Raw genomic sequence first — 20003 nt, 5'->3', positions numbered from 1 at the left:
TAATACTTATCAGGTCTTAGGTATTCAAGCAGGTCCTCCAACTTACCGAGCAGCCTGCCCGAGAAAGTGCCGGGAAAAATGTGTACGTCAGAATTAAGACAAACAGCTATTTTGGTAAATTTGCTAAATTATGGACAATATGACATTATATACATTCAATATCGAGGTAAAATAACCATAGCTGATACAGAGACAAGTATATGGGTCAATCTATGCTTGGTTTAAAACATATCAAAGTTTAGAAACACGCAGACTTATTGTTCATCGTCCGAATTTTCTCGATCAGATCGGGGCCGCATCATCGGCGTCAAATGTAGTGGTCGCGCCCGGGCTGATGTCCCTGGTGAGGACATACCTTTCGTCCCTCGGCCCAACCCTCCGTTAGGGCCTCTTGCAGTCTCCGTCGGCCGCTCTTGCGCTATCTGATCCTCTCCCCTACGGACATCACCATCGACCTGCGGTTTGCGTTTCGACATTTGGAGATAGATCACTCGGGTGAGGAAGTGTCCGATGACTGCCGAGACCAAGGCAAGCCCTGTACCGACACCTAACGTGATGAAAAGTCCTTGCATCTCTTCCCAAATGAGAGGTTTGGTCTTCATGTTGGCTTGCATGGTGTCGCCCCCTCCTTTAGCGCAGTCCGGTTCAGCATACCATCTATAAGAAGAATTTCAGAATGACTATGACAAATGCTCATCAGTAAGCATGCAAAGCATCCCAACATCAAGAACACCAAGGAAAAAAACGAAATCTCAACTTGATGTCATGCAATCGTACATTGACATCCACACATTGTAAAACGATCACTTACTTTTCCATGATATCGATATCACGTGACACCTCCTCTCTAACTTCCGTTATCGCTCTGTCAAGTTCACGCCGAAAGAGGGCTCCCTTAGGCATACCAATAGAATACCGTATGGAGTCTGTGTCCTGATCTACAACGACTAATTCACAGTCTTTATGCACGAAATATCGAGTGATAGGACTTTCGCTGATGAGGATGAAGCTACCGTTCTTTACAGTGGCAATGGCTTCGTCATAGCTAAAGAATCGACGAGCTTTGGACTTGCCCGGGTTTTTTGTGTCACCTTCCGGTGGGGCCTTGGGGTGACTAATTCCCTCAACTTCGAATTTGTTCCGCAGATACAAGTACGGACCTTTTGTTGCTCTGGCTAGCATGGCCATTGCCTCACCCCGGGCCATCAGTCCAAACGGCACAGCACTTTGACGAGACAGAGCATCTATACTCCTTGGTAACGACTCGTCACTGCGCCTCGTTGTGAGAAAGGCGGCCATGTTTGCAACGTACGACTGCGACACAACAATGGCGAAAAACACGAAGAAACCAATCAGCAACCTCATTGGAGCAGAATTCGGTCTCTGATCTGTTGAGCCGAAAAACAGGATTGATGCTGTGTAATAGAAACTGTCTCTGACCGGGAAGTTTTTGAAATCATGGGTGGTTTTGTCCAGCAAGTCCAAAAATGTCACAACGATGCTGACAACGATAAGAACCACGCCTATTCCGACCCACATTTTCCAGGAGAAGGGACTGAGAAATTGCCAAGTGTCGTATTCTATGCTGGGTTTCTTTGCCATCATGCTGATGACGCCTGGGAAGGTTGTCTCGGAGAAGTCCATCACCACCTCGCGTTCAATGGTTGTCCCTATTGCGCCAATTGCCAGTACGGCATCCTGAAGCGAGAGATGGAAAACGGGAAAGTCAAATTGGATATCATTGCTAGCTAACCTCTGTGATATCAAGGTCATAGAGATACTCAAGACGTACCTGGACCAATATGTCCCCAACGGCTCCAGTCCACATGGTGCTGTGAGGGTAGATGTACCGCTGGCCTCCACCGTCTTCGTCATGGCGGATAAGCTTGGTGATCTCGTAGGTGAAGTTGAGCTTCTGGGCATATTCATTAAGATAGTCCACCATTACTCCAGTGAACGTTCCATCGGGATTAAGGATTGCCATTGGAGGGTCCTGTGAGAAATTACAAATCATAAATGGAAAGATTTCGTAGGAACAATTGGAATGGGCTCCCGGACTCGGCTGTTGACGATATTTCCAGTCATCGGTTACGTAAACAAACACTACGGAATCTCTATTGTGTAAAACAGATATCAAGAGGATGATAGCTATGTCTTTCCGACACAACAGGGGTCATGTTGGACTCACCAAGTAGACAAGTAGATGTTTATAGTAATCACACTTACGCCTGCTGCTACGACACCAACCATGCTAACTGCCATGTCGTTGAAGATGACATCTAAGCCTTCATATTGGCATGGTAATGAAACTTCGTTTCAAGAATACGAAACGTTCTGGCAATGCCCTTTACAAGGGGATGAAACAGAGGAAATGCTACAGTAATTCCACTCACATCTACAGCGACGACACTGACTGGCATGTTGTTGAAAATCGGCATCAGGTCCTTCGGCTTTGCTTTGTACTTCACGATGGGTTCCTTCAGTTCAAACCGCTTCGGTCGCAACCATCTGCTTGTGAACAGGGAGGACAGGGAACGTTTTTTATCCGCATCGTTGTCATGAAGATAGGTTCCTATCTGGAATTTAATTCAAAACTCACTTTAAGAAGGGGTTATTCGAAATAGGACGTCCATGTGCCTGTCATGACTTTTCAACGCTACACTGACATGGCGTATCCTCATAGAACTTGAAGAAAATGTAAGCTAAGTTCAAGAAACCATGAAAATTATGAGAAGAATTGGATAAATTGAGGAAAAAAGAGTCGACATAGTTGCATCCAGTCGTACATCTTTTCATGATACGTATCTGAAAGTGCTAGAAGACACACCTGGGTAAGTTCTCCTCCTTCAAATGCCATCCACTCATACGAAGATCTTATCCTGCAGAACTGGCGCTCCTTCGTTTGCAAGTTGATGAGGCTGACTTCTCCGTAGGATCCCGTGCTACCATTGAAACCACTCTTCAGCGTGTCGAAGAAATCTTCAATTTCAAGTGCCGCTTTTTGCTGTCGTGGTAGTGTATCGACCAGTATCTTCATGGCGTCGTAGATGATGGCATGGTCGAGACTATTGCCTCTCAAGGGCATGGCTTGGTTCAACATTTCGCTGTCTACGAGCTGGAAACCTGTCACATTTGAGTAATGACCCAGGAAGAATGTACTTAGCTCATCACCGATGCCTTCTAAGTCCTAAAAAAGGATTAAAAGTGCAGAATGTTTCATTAACTAACCTTCTGGAATAAAACTGGCAGTATGCATGATGTCGGAAACAGACCTCAGTTAGGAGGCAGAGCAGGTATTCTTCGAACACTTACCGGATATGTTAGATACCATCTGTATAGGTACGTCACCATGTTGAGGTCTTTGGCCTGCAAAATTTGACACGACATGGCTGAGGGTAGCTAGCAGGAGATGTCATTCATATGTCCAAAGTTACCAGTCAAATATGGCTTATGACAGTGTATCAATTGGCATTTGTGGCTGAAGTGTGAGTGTGATATTTTCACGTCGACCATAACATTGTATTAGACATTGCCTGAATATCTCGTAGTATTCGAGTCTTTTTGATCATGTCGATTGGCTTTGTGGGTTGAGAGAATCTTACCCCGTCGATGATGTTGTTGATATACTTCAAGTCGTAGCTATGGATGACAATATGAGGCGTGGCGAGTTTCTGCACCGCAACAAGTTTGTCGATTATCCCCCAATAATCTGAGTTCTTCCTAATCATGACCCTGACGAACTGGAGAAAGTGTGATTCTGTCGAGGAAGACCCAGTCCATAATCCGCTGTTGAAATGGAGAAGGTCGTCTGAAAGGAAAGACATTTTTATCACCGCTTGAGAAAGGTGACGTGGTTGCCTGGTAAGCCCAGCAGACAAGGGCTTCTTCCTGAAACTGGTTACAGTACCTGCAACACTTTCCTACTCTATGTCGTGTGTTATGTGGTGGGAATCATGCCTGTTTTATGTGAGCAGACCAACTTGATAATTCACGCAAGAAAATCGTGAAAAAGAGTCAGCTGATGGTCAGAGGGAAGAAGACGACAGATGGACTGAAACAAGCACTGGGAGCTTGCTCCAAGGAAAACGGGATCAAGGCGAGAGGAGACCGAAGCAAGCGCTGTGAGCCGTTGCTTCATGGGCAACGGGAACAAGACGAGAGAAGGACTGAGGGAGCACTATATGAGCTTGCATCAGTGCGTATAGGTCGATATCACAAACCTTCAGACTGTACAATGACAACCACAATGTTATCCAGCCCAGTAGTTTTCATCAGGAACATCTGAAGAGGATTCAGGAATGTATTCAGCGGGGGTAGCAAGCTGATGACGTTACTCCCAACATCGGTGGACCAGCAGACATTCTCGTGAGATTTGGATCGCCTGATGTCGATGTTGTTCTTGAAGGCTTTGGACCCTGTCACGATGTAGGTTATGTTTGGGGGAAGGAGTTGGTCAATGACTCTCCTGTACGAGCCGATGATCATTGCTGGGGATTTGCCGATGAGGCTATTGACTGAAATAGAGAGACTGGCGTGTAATGCCTTATTCAAATTATCCATTAACGGGGAAAGCTCAGAGAACGTCACCCTCTGTGGTTGTGAATGTACATGTACTTCTTTCTAAGCAGCTCAAATGTGTAAACATCGCTAAGCCAGGCTGGGCTTACTGTGCTATCCCATTATGACATCAATTTTCCATCAAACCGTCAAGGCTTTGCCAAATTTACTAATATAACTATTCCGAGATCCACGACTCAGGATTCTTGAACTAAAATATGCCTCTTCGACTTCTTACGTTACAACAGCACCAGCTCAAACTTGAACTGTTCTAGCTTCTGGGGATGTGAATAACTATATAGAAAACTGCATACAATCCTGAGACAGTTTCAGCCAACCCCTGTTCTTCTCGACGACATCCATACGGAAGGTTGTGACATTCAGCCGCCGAGGCGTTAGGTCGCCTGATGCATCGTACAAGTATTGAAAATAACCCTCAATGTGCTCTACGCCATCTTGCTCGTCCTCAGCACTCTCAGAAATGAAACCTGGAAGGAAATGAAAATACGTGTGTGGTACAAAAAGTAACTTCAGTGACAGGAAGAAGTAAGTTTCGTGGCGATCAAAGAATCTTTCAGACTGCATGAGCACTTGATCAACGTTCAGTGCCAATATTCGTCTAATTTCCGCTTCAACGCGGAATGCCGTCAGCGTGTCCCCATATGAAAAATGAACAAAGAGGGTCGAAACAAACATATAATTACCTATTAAGATTGTTCCATAATTCGTGTTATTCGTTCCATAATTCGTGTCATATGTTCCATTATTTGTGTTTTCAGCAATGGCCTCACCAACAACAACTCCCAGAATAAAGACAACGAGGTGGATGGGGTTCATTACATTCATGATCGAATCTTGTTATAATCATCTGAAACGATAGCCGTAGTTTCATTGCAATTTCAGTTTATTGACTATCATCATATTCTCTCCGATTGGTCAACCCACATTTCGACTGACACGATGCATAGTATTATACATTCTCTGCATCAAATGTTGGAAACGGGTTTGAAAATTGGCTTTTTGAGGTATTGAACTAAATTACATTTTACAAACTTATGTTTGCAAGGCGCATGGTGTTAATAGGCCGAAGAACGAGGTGATGGGGAATGTTGCCATATGCAATTTGTCAATTTTCTTCAAATACTGTACAAAAACAAGAAAAAAGTTACTTTACCTGCCTGTCAGGTATAACACTCGATCTTCAGATTTCATTAATGGTCACATCATCCACATTGTTTCTGCATGTCCTTTCATCAAAGAAGCGAGACGGGAGGCCTGTCGCTTAATTAGCCATTGCGAATACTAACAGACTTTTCTTTCAGAACACCAACACACAATACCCGGGTTACCTTCTCCAACTACTGTTAGCCTGCTATCTCCACATGAACTTAATCTCTGATGTAGATCCCCGCGTTCCGGTAGTTCACCTGACCAATGTTTAGGCTATGCGAGCCAGGCGAAACATTAAGGGTACATGTCTTGACAGGTACACTTTCGTTGGTGATAAACCATTTCGCTAATGGTATCTCTAACTAAGAATTCGCTGCCAGGCAAACATACATGTCATATACATGTCTGCTCAAGTCATAGTGGGATTTTCCCATTACACGCAGTGCCCGATCCGAGACCCACTCAGTGTGACACATCTAGATCCAGCAGGCGAGGGTACTTAGGGGAGGGTGCCTCTGAGATGAGAGACGTTCGTCCGGAAGATGGCCAAGGCTGGTAATGCGGATCTCCCAAGGAAAGTCTACAAGTATAACAGTACGTGCTTACCAGTTTCTGTGGTTCGCAGTTGCATGTATGTAGGGTTCACGCCTTGATCATCTGATGCCGAAAGGACTTTCTCATTGGAATGTCCGATGCAGCCATGACAGAGACACTCACAACAAAGGAAATATATCGGATTGCTGTTAATGAAATGGCACAGTGTGTGATGATAGATATTACTGTTAACCTAGATTTTCATCATCTCATCGGTCTTCAAGTAGGCCCATACTACATCCATGGCTTATGACTTATAACTAGGCCTCTACTTATAGACAGGGAAGTCTGTCTTTTGAGACGATCCCCGAGAGACTAACTATATCACGATCCAGTAAAAAATCACGAATTTGCATTGTTGCTGAAAGTAGACCAGCCTGTGTACAAATATTTACAGAAGATAATTTATGATAAAAATTGTCCACAAATGATCTGACAAAGAGAGCTGTTGACGCAGACGACAGTTATTGGTTAATCACCAGAAAATATGATTATCGGTTATTACGGCCATTCAACGAATGCCATCATCATTAAGTAGGCAGCCATGCGACCATCGGGGTACCCATGGTACATGTATGACCGGTGTGGTGTGTTTGAGTGTTTCTGTCAGTGACTTTTTCCAGGGCCAACGCCGTAAAGCCGATCGAGAGTCAGGGTTTTCTGCTCCCGGTAGTCATTTTTCTACCTGTCTATAATATATGGAACACTTGGATATGGGGAACACCATCCATAAAAAAACACCGTCATACATAACGGTTACAGATCGACCAAAATTCGCCTTTTGATATATAACTTGTTTATTTACGACTCGACTTCATGATACATGGACTTCCATAGCATAATATCTATTCAGATCGATTCTTCCCCCATCGATGTTGCCGAGTGACGTATATTTCCGCAAATATCATAGGCCCATCGCTCTCCTCGAAATATATCGGTAGTGGTTGGGGGTCTGAGCTTTTAGTGTGTTTTCTGCTTGAAACCATACCGTCCTCGTCAGTTCACAGAAAAGGGCACAGCGAAAACGTCACCCTGTCTTTACACCGCCGGAGTTCCTCGGGAATTTCCTTCGATTGAGCTTTACCAGTTTCGTAGATTACTCCAACCTTCCGAAGGCGACCGAGTAAACGTTCCATGATGCTGTAGTCGAGTTCACTCGCTGCCCGGAAGTGACGTGATGGGATGACATTCGGCGCCATCCTTTGGCAACAGGTGAACGATGGAAGCAATCTGTCATGAATATGGATCCTGGTCGCAAAATATGGAAATACATGAATTAGTATCAGTTTAAGATTAAGAAATGAATCAACGTGAATTGATATGACGGAAGAAACCAGTTGAGCAATATATGGGCCTGGGACTGAGGTCTTTTCTCTTCATCTAGCGGCCAACAGAGAGAATAGCCCGGTCCCTCGGATCAAAATACTCAGGTGAGAACAGTTCCTACCGGAGGTAAGAATACTTTCCATTACATGTGAAAACAGTTGCTCCCGGAGGTAGAATAGTTGTGGACGATCTACCTCTCGTGACAATCTGTCAACCGGAGGTGAGAAGTCGGGTACTTATTTCTAAAAAAAGAACGACACTTACCAGCTTGCGTACAAAACAGATAATAACATTTACCTTTTAGCTAAACTTCCGAAGAATATTTCCCGAAGTGTCGAGAGCTGTCCGTCACATGTCGTCATGTCGTACTCAACCTCGGCGATGGCCGAGAAGTGTTGCGAGATGTGCCGCAGGTTGGCGACACTTTGGTCCAGATGGAAGCTCCACATCAGGACGTGCACGTCGTAGATGCATCTGGAGAAATAATCATAATCATAATGATGCGGGTGATCCATTGATTAGCGACAAGACGCTAGCGGGTAGGAAGCTTGTCGAGAAGATCTGTGATGTGAATTGAAGGCTGATCCATATGCCATAATCCGTCAGAATACTCCAGGGCCGCTGCAGTATCTGCGATCCCCCTACAATAGAGCAGGCCTCAAATGCACTAGTAGTCGCTTAATCGGTGAATAAGGGAAACAACAGGCGAAACATTGAAAATGGGGAACAACCACAGCTGTAACAATGTCGACTACTACACCGGTCTTATGGTAGTACATTTGTCTTCAAAGGACATTTGGGCGAGTGTGTCAATGTACATACCTATTCATGTTCTCTTTACAAATATTCATCCCAGTGATATTGATATCGCAAGGAGGCAATACTACATCTCCCTTGACCATCTTTGCCAAATCGTGGATCACGTTATACCATAGCTGCTCAATGTCTTCATATTCGCACAGGGTATCGCAAAATGAGGAACTCCGATCTTGGCTTTGTTTAATGAAAGAGGGAAGAATCATAGACATCGCAGTTGACGCCATTCTAACTGGGATTTTTTTTGGACACTCCGGCGCACCCCCATCTCCCCCTGATCGGCGTAAAAGTTAGCGTGAATCATAGTATGACGATGGCATGGTGTGAGATCCGTTGCATGGATACTCGTGTACTCGACACCTCGCTTGTTTCACACGTTTTCAGCGCACTCTAGTGCGTGCAGTTGGTGCGGGGTGGCGTCTGTGACATTCATGAACGCCGCCTGGCGGAGAATTTGAAACATCGTCCCCCTAGCGGAGGCTGCGTGACACGCACGATGGAACTTCCCTGAAATATCATCTTATCCAAATGGTTTCTCATTCTCACGCTGGGGCTATTTCACTGCACTGAGTATTGGACTATTGGATTCCTGCCAAAATGCTTCAGCGACTGGTCCTTTGACGGCACATTGGATTCTTCTCAAACATGGACTTTAATTCTTCTTGAAAGATCTTCAACGAACGTGCATAAATAAGAAAATTGAAGGAATAGTTGATCATGAGAAAAGACGTCGTGAAGAACCCCAACATGAGAAGAACTTGCGTCTCTTCGGTAGAGAATCCAACAGAGCCTCCCCCAAGGTAGCCATAGTAGCCACTGATGCCCCAAACAATTATGTAAGGTAAAGTCGTGATGATATACAGCAAACTTACTAGAAGAAGACTAATTAAACTACTGCTGTCGGCCTTGTTCATGACGGCTTTCCCCGCCATTTGCCTCCGAGCTGACCGTACCCCCGCGATTATAAGAATGTTTAACACCAGTATCAAGAAACAGGGCAGGGAATGTGGTACAGTGTTATAGCTCACTTCTGTCAACAGGTACTTCTCTAAATTCGTGAATTCCGGGACGTCGAAGAAACAGACGATGCTCATGGTATTGGCCCAGAAGTGCACTTGAAAGTATACTAGAATAGGAATATTTGTGAGTAGCACCGATGTTACCATTAAACCCATCAGAATCAGGCGTCTACGTTTCGTCATAAGGATGTGAACCTTCAATGGGAACCAGACCCCAAGACATCTTTCACAGGAAAACATTACAATTAAGTATGAGGAGATACAGGAACAGACGCGGTGTTGATAGCGAAATGCCTTACATATGACCTGTGGTCCCACTGAGAAGACAGCTTCCGTGAAAAAGAAAAAGCCATTGGTCTTCTCCAAGATTCCGCTAACAATCCATGAGAACGCCCCGTAGAACAAGGTAGCGAGGTCGGCAACCGCCAGCGGGGCGAGGTAGGTCACTGTCACTTGATCCTTTCGTCTGCATCGCCAGAATACGATTATGGAGAGAATGTTACCGCCGAAGCCCAGGATGATCACAGCGCCAAGGATGTACCTGTTGGTGAAGTCGGTCACCGAACTGACAATTTCTAACAACCACGACAGCACCTCTGGCGGGACCGTTTCAAACGTTGATGGCGATTCCAAAATAGCCACCATGGCAGTAGTTTGAGACTCCGAATGCCCGGCGATTGTGACTCGAAATCTAGCCCGCGCCTTGCACTTGCGCCTTGCCCATCATGCATACCATCAGCTTGGTAACTCTGAGCTATCGATCGAGAACACTTTGAAAAAGCTGGTCTACGGGGATTCCCTTAAGCACATGAAACGTCCACTTGAACGCCTGTCCCATTGTTCGACATCGTGAACAGGAGCTCGAACAATGGGACAGGCGTTCGCGTGGGCGTTTCGGGGGCTTTGCGAAAACTCACTAATATCGCAGGTTTTACCCGCTCTGGAGTGCTTGCGGATAGTGCACGGTGTATTTAAAGTTTTCATTTATAATTAGCTCTCCTATTTTTATTCCTTTGTCTGTTTTTAGAAGGCAAAATACGGCTATATTAAGGTTGCCATCCTTCCACCAAGCCGTGAATTGTTGAAATGGTATCTACATGTACTGCCAATGACGAAAAACTGTAAGTCTTGACAGATAAATGCTAACGAGTTAGTTTTTAAAGAGTTTTTAATTTGCTATATGGATAATGTTCCATGTTCATTACATTGAAAGTCGAATCTCAGCTCAGTTGAAAATTCGCTCTACCCACTGGAGGGTTTCCTTCTTACTGAGATCATCTGGGTTCACCACCAGATGAGTCTCCCCTGGAAAACTACTCTCCAACCACGCTTTATCTACCTGACCATCGACTGCAATGTAGTACACATTAACATCCTCTGTTTTCGCTTTGGCGAGTTGTTTGGCTGTCTCTTCCTTTTCGGTTGTGTCGCCACTCCCGACAAACAGGAGAACATTTTGCCTTTCGCGGTTCCCTCCGAATCTCTCTTGGAAGGAAAATTTCAAGGCGTATTTCAGCGCTTTCCCAACGTTTGGTTCACCGCCTGCCGTTACCACGTCGTCCACACCCTGAAAAAATGTTCTACTTACAATGAAAAAGGGCGTTTTCCACCTGCGATCAACAGGTTGCGCTCTGTCCCAACGGGTATTCAGAAATGCGAGAGATAACGCATATAGATAGCGAGGGGGAGCATGCGACTGACTCTAGTATTCGAAGATGCGTCCTTACCTTCATGCATGTCTTTAACACCTTGCATTGCTTGAGCCAGGCAAGGGTCTTTGTCTTCCCTGCAGCATAGCTCAGCACAGACCAGAAGGCCTTTTCATCTTCGCCACTCTTGAAGGTCCGCATGACGTTCGTCACGAAAAACTTCACCTTCTCAAGATTATCTTCGTTCACCCGGCTTGATGTCTCAATCAAGAAAACAACATCAGACTTAAACTCCTCATCTGGCGCTGAAAATTTCGATATATAACTGATACAACTGAAATTATTATTCATTAAACTAGATTAAATGAATGGAGAAATTTAATATCAAGGCTCAGCTTGTCTAGCTTTCTCCAGGAGCTAACATTCGCCAATTTCACTTAAGACGCCGGGAAACAGACACTTCGGCGCATCAGTTATCCGTTGATAAAATCGTATCCAGCTTGAGTTGAATATCCAGAGCGGCGTAGAAGTAGATATTGTCCCCCTTAAAAGGTGTCCGGCCCTATTGTATTCTGACTGATTATGGTACATATGGTTATTTCTAGAGGCCGACCGCCAACAGCTCCCCGGACATTTGACAAGCTTCCACACTGGTCTTAGATAGGTGAGGCTAGAGTATGGCCAAACCAACCTACCTGCTTGTACAATGTCACAAGCGCACTTCGCCGTGAAATGATACAACTGTTTTGCCTTGTCGACGTTTGTTGATAGGATATCATGACAAGCGCAATTTTGGAGGTTATCATTGGCCTTAAGGTCAGCTACTGTCAACTTCTTTTCGGCCTCGCCCTCGACTGAAAAGAAGCAAATATTGCTCAGGAATGTTACAAAAGATACCTACTAAAGAGGAAACCATTCGAGACCGGCGAATCTTGGTCGTCATAGCGGGGTGGGCGCGTTACTGGGGTGGTCGCCCACCGGAATTCCACTGAACATTCCGTACTCGGCCAACCAAAATGGATTCAGTCCCAGAAAAGCATACCAGGCCAGGCTAAATATCTCACAAAGTGAGCAGAAGTGTAAAAGTGTGGACTGATCTCCTCCTAATATATGACCCAAAATGGATAACGTAGCCGGAGGGATGACCATCTTCCTAATAGGTGCGAGCTAAACGAATGCAACGAATATATACCGGACGTCAAAAACAAGGAGATTTTTACTTACCCATGTTATATGTCGCTCCAAAAAGAAGAGAGACCAACAAACATACCCTGGTAGATCCCATGGTTAGGTACTGAACGCTTAGAGCTGGCCTTACCTTTTTCACGGGATACTGGTGAAGAAGTGAAAACAAGAAATACAGTACCATTTGCCAGTCACTATAACAATTACTTGACTTTACCATCTGCTTCGTATCACTTCGGCTCGTGCCATCACAATTTCAAGTGGATCAAAAGCACTAATTGTGTGCGGTGTATATACTAATTCATATAGACAAGTGCCGAAAAATATGTTTCATCGGATTTTGACAATGTCTGAGGCACTTTTGGTTCGCCGATTGAAGTTGATGTAGTTTTTATGTACGTATGTCAGTTGCTTTCAAAGTGAACCATCTGTTGATCTATATACTCGGAGCGGGTCATTTCCATTTCCAAATATCCGCTTGGGCCGAACGTAGTTTGTCGTCGCAGCTACCGCAGCGGGCAAGCGTTACAATTAATTTAGGTATTTAAAGCAGACGACACTTGTGGACAGTTACAACACCAACAAAGCAGAATCAATAAAATTATTGCCAGCAGGTATCCCAGCGCCAACCAATTATCGGTCCCAGGTTGATTCAAAATTAGTTGTGGACCTTACCCAAATCTCCTTCAGCGGCCTCGTGGCCTAATGGATAAGGCGTCTGACTTCGAATCAGAAGATTGCAGGTTCGAGTCCTGCCGGGGTCGACCTTTTTTGCCAATTATTTTTTAGTCTCGTGTTGAAGGAGAGGATGTCCCCATGGAAAAGCGTTTGGCCTGTTGTAATCTAACGAAGGATGTAGTCGAGATTCTAGCAATCAAGCTAGATCTATATTTTCATAACTTGGAATTTGCTTTCCAAATTACTTATTTAATGTTCGTCTTAATGCTTTTCCCTAAAATCTGTCTTGCACCTTAAAGAACTGACCAGATGGCATCAAGACATTTCGCTGGTAAATGAACCCTTTGCGTGATTTCACAAGCAGAGTTAAATCCTTGGCTTCTCCTCAGATGACGCTCGCTCGATATGTCAGTTATAAAATTTCGTATTTCGTATTTCGTATTTCGTATAGCGATCTGCCATAGCATCGTGAGCGCCGTCCAGAATGGCGGGAAATCAATGACGTCACGCGGGCGAACAGCTGTTGATAGCAACATGGTAAATGGGAATGTATCGATTTAAATCGACGTAAGTGCATTTCGCTGCCTGGAATTGATAGCTATTACAGGCCAGTACAACATAGGAAATTTAATGTCGTATTTGATATACGTATAGATCCGCACATTGGGATATTATTTGATCAAGATCAGGGCGAGGCCAGGTGAACGCTAATTAATCGACATCGTGACAAGGTAACGTTACACTACTCATTTAATAGAATGCAGGGACACCTTTTAAGTAGATATCGTTGCTAAGGATGCGACGGCGAGACAACTGGAATGAGCAGTGGTAATTGCTTTTAGTACGGCAACGTAGCATACAAGGTAAGGTGATGATTTTGTAGGAATTTCCGGGCCCCGTAGCTCGAGTTTTGGTCATGGGAGGGTGATTGGGTGAAATCTTGATGACATTGACCCCACGAGACAGCTTTCGTGGGTGTCGATGCGCCTAAACCAGCACGGGCGAATAAACACAATGTCCCTCCCCAGCTACGACAGGACTAGTCATTATTTGTTCATGGCTTTATTGATGAGCTTGTCGGTGTACACCAACAGGCCATGGATGTAACATTAAATTTTAATGCACAGGACGTTTGGACAAGGACGACCGGCTGTTGTCAGAATTACATTAATTTCAATAATGGCGATGATAAAATACAATGGATTTTTGCTAAACCTGACATGCTCAGCTTTGAATGAATTCAAATGTTGGGTAACCTGCACTATATATGCCCTTGGTGTAATGCGTAATTTCAAAATTTACATTGTATTGGAGGCGCACTAGGTGTAGTATATACATGCCCGCCAACTGCCTGGTTGGAACCGAAAAATAAAGATCCAGTGTGATGTATTCTTCCAATATTCCTGGTGGCGACAGTACATTTTTTCATAGGAAGTATAGCAGCCTATGAAACACCTTTGGTTGTAAAAAGTCACTCATTTTAACCAAATTTGTGAAATTCATGTCCAACTTTCCTTAACGTGATTGTGTGTCAACCAGGAAGATGACATCACATAGAGATAAACGGGAATGCCCCGACGCGGATTCGAGATTTTGAGATTTTGCCGTATTTTTCATTCTCGCATTAGTCTATTCGGTCTAGATTTGAAACTGAAGGTATTTCAAAATCAACTTAACTTACCGACAAACGAATGATAAGAATGTCAGTAAATCAATTTATTCTGCAATCTGATAGTCCACTTGATGAAAATAGAAATACATGTGGGTGTTGAATTCCCCAGCTTGTTCATGTATACGAAGTTGCAACAGAGATTCAACTATACGCAGTCTGTATGTTGCGCTATACTTCTGCTCATTTACCCTTTCTGTAGCAAAGTAATGATAATGAACGGAAGTCTTGGCTAAGTTCAAGTGCTGAAAAGGTGATGCAGAATTGAGCACAAGGCTTCTGATTGGACATTGTGACCGGAAGTCAACCGGTTTCCGCTTTCAGGAATATATTGATTGCGCAATAAGGCAAAAAACAATCAAAGATCGAAGAGGGGCCGTGGGGGCGGTTCCGTCACACCTGGGTCACCAAAAAAGGACTTTAATTTTTCATTGACTTGCCGTGCAATAAAAATTCAGCTTTTAACCACAGGATGTGAATGCGAATCATCAATGAAAACTTCTAATCAGACAAACATGAACATCTCGACATGATACTATGCACTGATCTAACCATGTTACAGCAGTTAGATGCCGTTAAGTCTACCTGGGTAACACTTGTTAATATTTTGTTTAAGTCCGAGATCGTATCATTCACTTCCAAGGTATGCGCAGCAGACCGCAAGCCAGCCAGAGCATACCTCCGAGAACTTTGGCTTGAATAATATCCTTTGAAGTTCTGGCCACTGACGCCCTTGGGCTCAGGGCAGTGGTGGAGGAGGAATATAAATAAACCTGTTGCGATATTCAGGTCTGAAAACAGAACAGGTTCCTTGACTTCTTGTTAGTAATATCATTCATGTAGTGTTTCCTTTGATATTTCAGGCAGACGTTTGCCAGGCCAAGGTGTGATCGCTGGTTCCATAAACACTTTGATGGTTTGGATTACGCAACGTGATTGAGAGAAGGACAACAGGGAAAGCACGAGGTTGTTGAATGGATGTACGAATTTCGCATATATAGACACATTATCTTTATTGTTTTCTTTACGATTACATTGAAGACATTATCCACTCAATACTTGGCATAGATAATGACAGCCAATAGGACACTTCATTCCACTTAACCCAGATAGTGATCTGTAATAGCAAGTTTTTCCAGGATTCGTCATACTTTCCCTTGTGTCAGATTACACTTTCGATCCGTGCATAAAACATGACGTCGGATCGCAGACTATTGGAATCTCATTGAGTCACAGTCAATTGACGCAGTCGGTCGGTGTTCGCAAAGTTATTTACTTGTGTAACTCAGACATAAATCCCACATCGTCTCGGGCACTTATGCCGCGACAGTCTCTGAGCTTTTTTCAGTACGCTCGGGGAGTCTTTCGTGTTTTCAAGGATTAAAGAGCGCTCCTAAAAAAACAAAATGGCGAATGACGCCGGGAGAACAGACGATATTCATCAACTGACTCACGCCATTGAGAACTCGACTCAGAGATTAAACTTGGATTTTGGATTATTGCAGAGGCAGGCAGGAAAATTAGGAACAAATGTCGACACGGTAGATTTCAGGAATGAAATTGAAAACATTTATTCAAATACCTGTGAAGCAATCAAACGAGTCATGAGTCAATTGTTTGATTTACAATTGTTGTGCGTTGATAAACAAAAGAAAAGTAAGTACAAGTCGTTGAAACAGAAATTCGAATCGGAGGTTGAGAAATTCTGTGATTTAAGCGCCGCCACGCGGAACAAGATGGCAAAGTTCCCGACTCAGGATTCGCTAGGTGGCACCACTAGTATTGTTGCCATTCAGGAGGATGTTGGTGCTGTTGTTGACGTCATGAGGCATAATGTTGATAAAGTATTGGCGAGAAATAGTGTTATAGGTATGGGGGACATGGACACGTACACAGACCAGGGGAGAATAGACACAATGGCGATGGATTCATATTATAAAAAGTTAGTTGCTCAAAAACGTGACCTCATGGCGAAGGACGATCGTTCACTGACTCCGGATGAGAGAGACCGTAAGCGAAAGTTGTTGACAGAAATTGATGACGTAATGCGCATGTATAATGACTTGGCAAACATCATGGAGCCGGAGGACGCTGAGACTCTCGAGGCTCATGGGTCTTATGTGAGACGAAATAACGAGAGAAAAACGAGTAAAGCTTGCAGGGTTAGCTAGCTCACGATGCGTGTAGATTATAAACTTGGTACCTCATATTTATTCGCGGCATTGATATGATTCGCGGCATTGATATGATTCGCATCAATGCTCGTCTGACACGTGTCTGGTTGGTACTAACATTATTTGGCGTATAGCTCTCGACTCGGATCAAAATGATATGGCCCCCGGGGGAAGTCTTGTGTGGGCTTTTATTTATGTGGACTGGCTATATATTGGGAATAGATATTGTCGAATGGGTTTCGGTACCAAATGTGGATAATTACATAATCATCAATTTCGAAATAAAAAGTGGGAATAAAAGGTAGATCTTTATATATTTTGCTGTTAAGACTTGTTCGTTTCAATTCGTTCATGCAGTTGTAGTCTACAGCTTATGTTCACACTCACATATACCTTCCACATCAATCATTTAATCAGAATATAAGTTAGTGGGCTAATATCATTTAAACATCAGTCGTATTAGTTTACTTTCTCCAGTTCTGCGTGACTATCCAATACACCAAATCGCCGTTTTTAAAGACAAGGCTAATTATACCGAAATATTCAACCTTCGCTTCAGTTCCATTTTGGGGCAAGACGTAGTCGGCAATTATGAAAGAGATTTGTGAATTCTACCAGCGAATGGACTCAGATGTGAGATTGTAAGCTAGTGGGTGTAATGTTTGATTCTAAAAGTACACTCAAGCGCGTTACCGATATCAGGGTATGGCAACTGATAAACATTGTGATCTCCAGTGTTTCAATAAATACCTGGATTCCTGCCCACACAAATACATTTATCTTATCAAGTGCATCAAAGGCTACCAAATCACTGATATGCAAGTGCGATCAATGAAAGTTATAAAATCAATGTGTAGATCAATATGTAGAACAACAGAGCTTTCTGACAGATTCGTTGCTGATATACCCCAGCAGGTTAAGATGGGAAGGGCGTGGCTGAGTTACAGGCCTCAGCACCTCGTGTTCTTTTGTACACTGAACTACATGAATGCCTATGACGCAAGAACGTTTTCCTTTGCCTATAGATGAACTGGTAATGAGATGAAATCACCAAGAAAAACACATTAGGGTTGATTGTTAGAAAGCATGTTGGCTAATAAGAGCATGTCAACACGTCATTTTTTAACATTGTATATAAACGACATGTGCACATACGAACATGCTTTCTAATAACTAAGGTTCAGTTTCGGGCCGCTTTCTAATTTCGGACAGCATTTTTCAGTGCATTCTATGTACATGCATATGCACACCGTAACGTTACGTGTCATTAACTCAGTAAAAGCAAAAGCTACGGCTATATTGATTTCAGTGACACACGCAATGGAATTTTATATGTTCTATTATGTTTAGCAGTCATTCTCATTTCTCTCTTTTCTATTCAACACGAGTTCCGTTCGCAAGAGTCTCAAGTGGTTTTGAAATCAATGAAGGGTGGAATGAAATTCAGTGCTAATTGGCACTCTATGATATCAAACTGGCACTCATGCCTGTTGGCAGCATTCGAGCTGAATTCAAGCAGATAGATAAATAAAAAATAACTCCCGAGAGTCATAATTCCACCTACGTGGTACGTCTATTAATCAGTTAACTGCCATGGCTTCTGAAAATACCGAGAATACATACGCCTACAGAGACGAAAGTTGATTTCTACTGGTTATTTACGCTGAAAGGGTGGATGTCGTCCTGGGTGCCGACAAATGGTACCCAGGTTCGAGATCGACTGGAGAATAAGCACCCTGTGTGCCATTACACAAGTATAGACAAACAGCACCCAGTGGCAGTACAGAAACGTCGTCCCTAAGATCCGTAAGCCAGGCAAAAAGAAGCTGGGTGCTATTTGTCTATGTAATGGCACCCAGGGTGCTTATTGTCCAGTCGATCTCGAACCTGGGTACCATTTGTCGGCACCCAGGACGACATCCACCCTTTCAGCGTTATTTACCGGTTACGGCCAATCTACCCTCATCGAGGCTGTTTTGTTGAGGCCGATGTTATAAAGATTAGGCCCGATATCCCTTTCATAAGAGAGTCGAACAATGGGAATTTAGGCCGAGGTGCGAGCGGGCTTTGTTTGAAGACAATAGACAGTGTATTGGGCTCGGCCTGTGCAATCTGTTAACTTTGAGGTAAAGGGCAAACTAAAGTGACGTATACTTTTTTCGCCTGCTCTCAAAACAAAAGGTCGATGTTGAGCAGTTCATGTGATCCGCTCGAGCCTACAAAGGCGATTGCTGCTCTTCGCCAAAACCAGCAATCAGCAATCCATGAGGAATATAGCCAACATATCTCGTCGGACAAAGCACACACAGGCTAACAACGTATTGATTTTCATGGTACAACACTCAACTGTGTCTCGACTTCCTCTTTCGCGAATGAGGTAGATTTTAAGGAGACATCAAGTTGCTGCCGTTGGATGACTCACACATGTGGATTTCACTCTCGGTTGACGATATTTTTAGTACTTCTTGCAACCTGAGTATAGCCTTGAGATAATATAATAAGACTCTCGCAAATTCCCGTTGGTTCTGTTAGCGCATGTGCACCGCATGTTCTCTGGTGTGGTGACGTCCATTAGACATCCCACAACGCTGTGAATATTGGAATCCCATAAGATCTGTCGTTGGATCGCCTGGCGGCCATGGAGTCCCATTGGCCGTTCGGAGAAAAACAAGCACGAAACGTCTCCTCTGATTGGCCAATCGGAAGTTCAAAATGTCTGCATAGGAAAGTCGCCATTGCTTACAACCAAAAACCTGCGACGATAGACATCTCTGGCTGAGCCCACATTCTTAAAAATAAAAATCAGAGCTTTAAAAAACCGTTGACAGTTTTCAGCTGACGCATGCACCCCGTAGAGGTTTTTCAGAGAAATGAAAGCCCAAACGGTTTTTCAAAAGCTCTAATCCCTTATTTCTAAGAGTGTAGCTTTGAACACTAAATGCCCCCTCGAACGGATACATAGTAAGGAGCTTCAGCGCGGTGCCGCTAATGCTTCTATTATTGATGATATGCAACAATATCTATTGTTATGATTACTTAATAATGCAAATGCCAGCTCCTCGAAAGAATGCAAGTGACATATTTGAATGGTGAAGAGGCCTCAATACATCCGGCCAGTTTTAGTTGCCATAGCGTTGATATCCCAGAGACCATTAAGAGAATGTCG

At 43.8% G+C, this 20003-nt stretch overlaps 4 protein-coding genes and 1 non-coding gene across 8 annotated transcripts; 2 read left to right on the top strand and 3 right to left on the bottom strand.

The window, feature by feature from the left end:
* Window positions 1-114: 114 nt before the first annotated feature.
* Window positions 115-6514, bottom strand: LOC135495012 (glutamate receptor ionotropic, kainate glr-3-like). 2 transcript variants are annotated; one of them, XM_064783398.1, is made up of 11 exons: window positions 5732-6514; window positions 5262-5425; window positions 4872-5045; window positions 4221-4514; window positions 3603-3808; window positions 3313-3366; window positions 2828-3187; window positions 2394-2576; window positions 1793-1993; window positions 812-1698; window positions 115-657 (listed from the first exon to the last, which is right to left on the bottom strand). In XM_064783398.1, the coding sequence occupies exons 2-11, from the start codon at window positions 5401-5403 to the stop codon at window positions 255-257; spliced, it is 2904 nt and encodes a 967-aa protein (XP_064639468.1). In that variant the 5' UTR covers window positions 5404-5425; window positions 5732-6514; the 3' UTR covers window positions 115-254. The 2 variants fall into 2 exon arrangements, with proteins under 2 accessions (XP_064639468.1, XP_064639469.1); XM_064783399.1 differs by having other exon boundaries at window positions 6334-6514.
* Window positions 6515-7092: 578 nt separating this feature from the next.
* On the bottom strand, window positions 7093-10141 carry LOC135494965 (uncharacterized). Of its 2 annotated transcripts, none has more exons than XM_064783334.1 (3): window positions 8470-10141; window positions 7945-8121; window positions 7093-7569 (listed from the first exon to the last, which is right to left on the bottom strand). In XM_064783334.1, the coding sequence occupies exons 1-3, from the start codon at window positions 8688-8690 to the stop codon at window positions 7323-7325; spliced, it is 645 nt and encodes a 214-aa protein (XP_064639404.1). In that variant the 5' UTR covers window positions 8691-10141; the 3' UTR covers window positions 7093-7322. Both variants share the same exon structure in this region; 1 of them encodes a protein (XP_064639404.1).
* A 520-nt stretch (window positions 10142-10661) lies between these two features.
* Window positions 10662-12455, bottom strand: LOC135495119 (uncharacterized). The gene is made up of 4 exons (XM_064783542.1): window positions 12356-12455; window positions 11827-11985; window positions 11210-11436; window positions 10662-11049 (listed from the first exon to the last, which is right to left on the bottom strand). The coding sequence occupies exons 1-4, from the start codon at window positions 12414-12416 to the stop codon at window positions 10708-10710; spliced, it is 789 nt and encodes a 262-aa protein (XP_064639612.1). The 5' UTR covers window positions 12417-12455; the 3' UTR covers window positions 10662-10707.
* Window positions 12456-13007: 552 nt separating this feature from the next.
* Trnar-ucg (transfer RNA arginine (anticodon UCG)) lies at window positions 13008-13080 on the top strand. The gene has a single exon. It is a non-coding gene; the product is annotated as a tRNA-Arg (tRNA).
* Window positions 13081-13483: 403 nt separating this feature from the next.
* LOC135494695 (uncharacterized) lies at window positions 13484-17391 on the top strand. 2 transcript variants are annotated; one of them, XM_064782907.1, is made up of 2 exons: window positions 13484-13531; window positions 15527-17391. In XM_064782907.1, the coding sequence occupies exon 2, from the start codon at window positions 16070-16072 to the stop codon at window positions 16832-16834; it is 765 nt and encodes a 254-aa protein (XP_064638977.1). In that variant the 5' UTR covers window positions 13484-13531; window positions 15527-16069; the 3' UTR covers window positions 16835-17391. The 2 variants fall into 2 exon arrangements, with proteins under 2 accessions (XP_064638977.1, XP_064638976.1); XM_064782906.1 differs by lacking the exon at window positions 13484-13531 and adding an exon at window positions 13596-13725.
* Window positions 17392-20003: the final 2612 nt, after the last annotated feature.

This window comes from Lineus longissimus, chromosome 10, assembly GCF_910592395.1.
Source record: "Lineus longissimus chromosome 10, tnLinLong1.2, whole genome shotgun sequence".
NCBI lineage: Eukaryota > Metazoa > Nemertea > Pilidiophora > Heteronemertea > Lineidae > Lineus > Lineus longissimus.
Note: the sequence above shows the minus strand (reverse complement) of the source record. Positions and strands in the feature narration are given on the sequence as shown.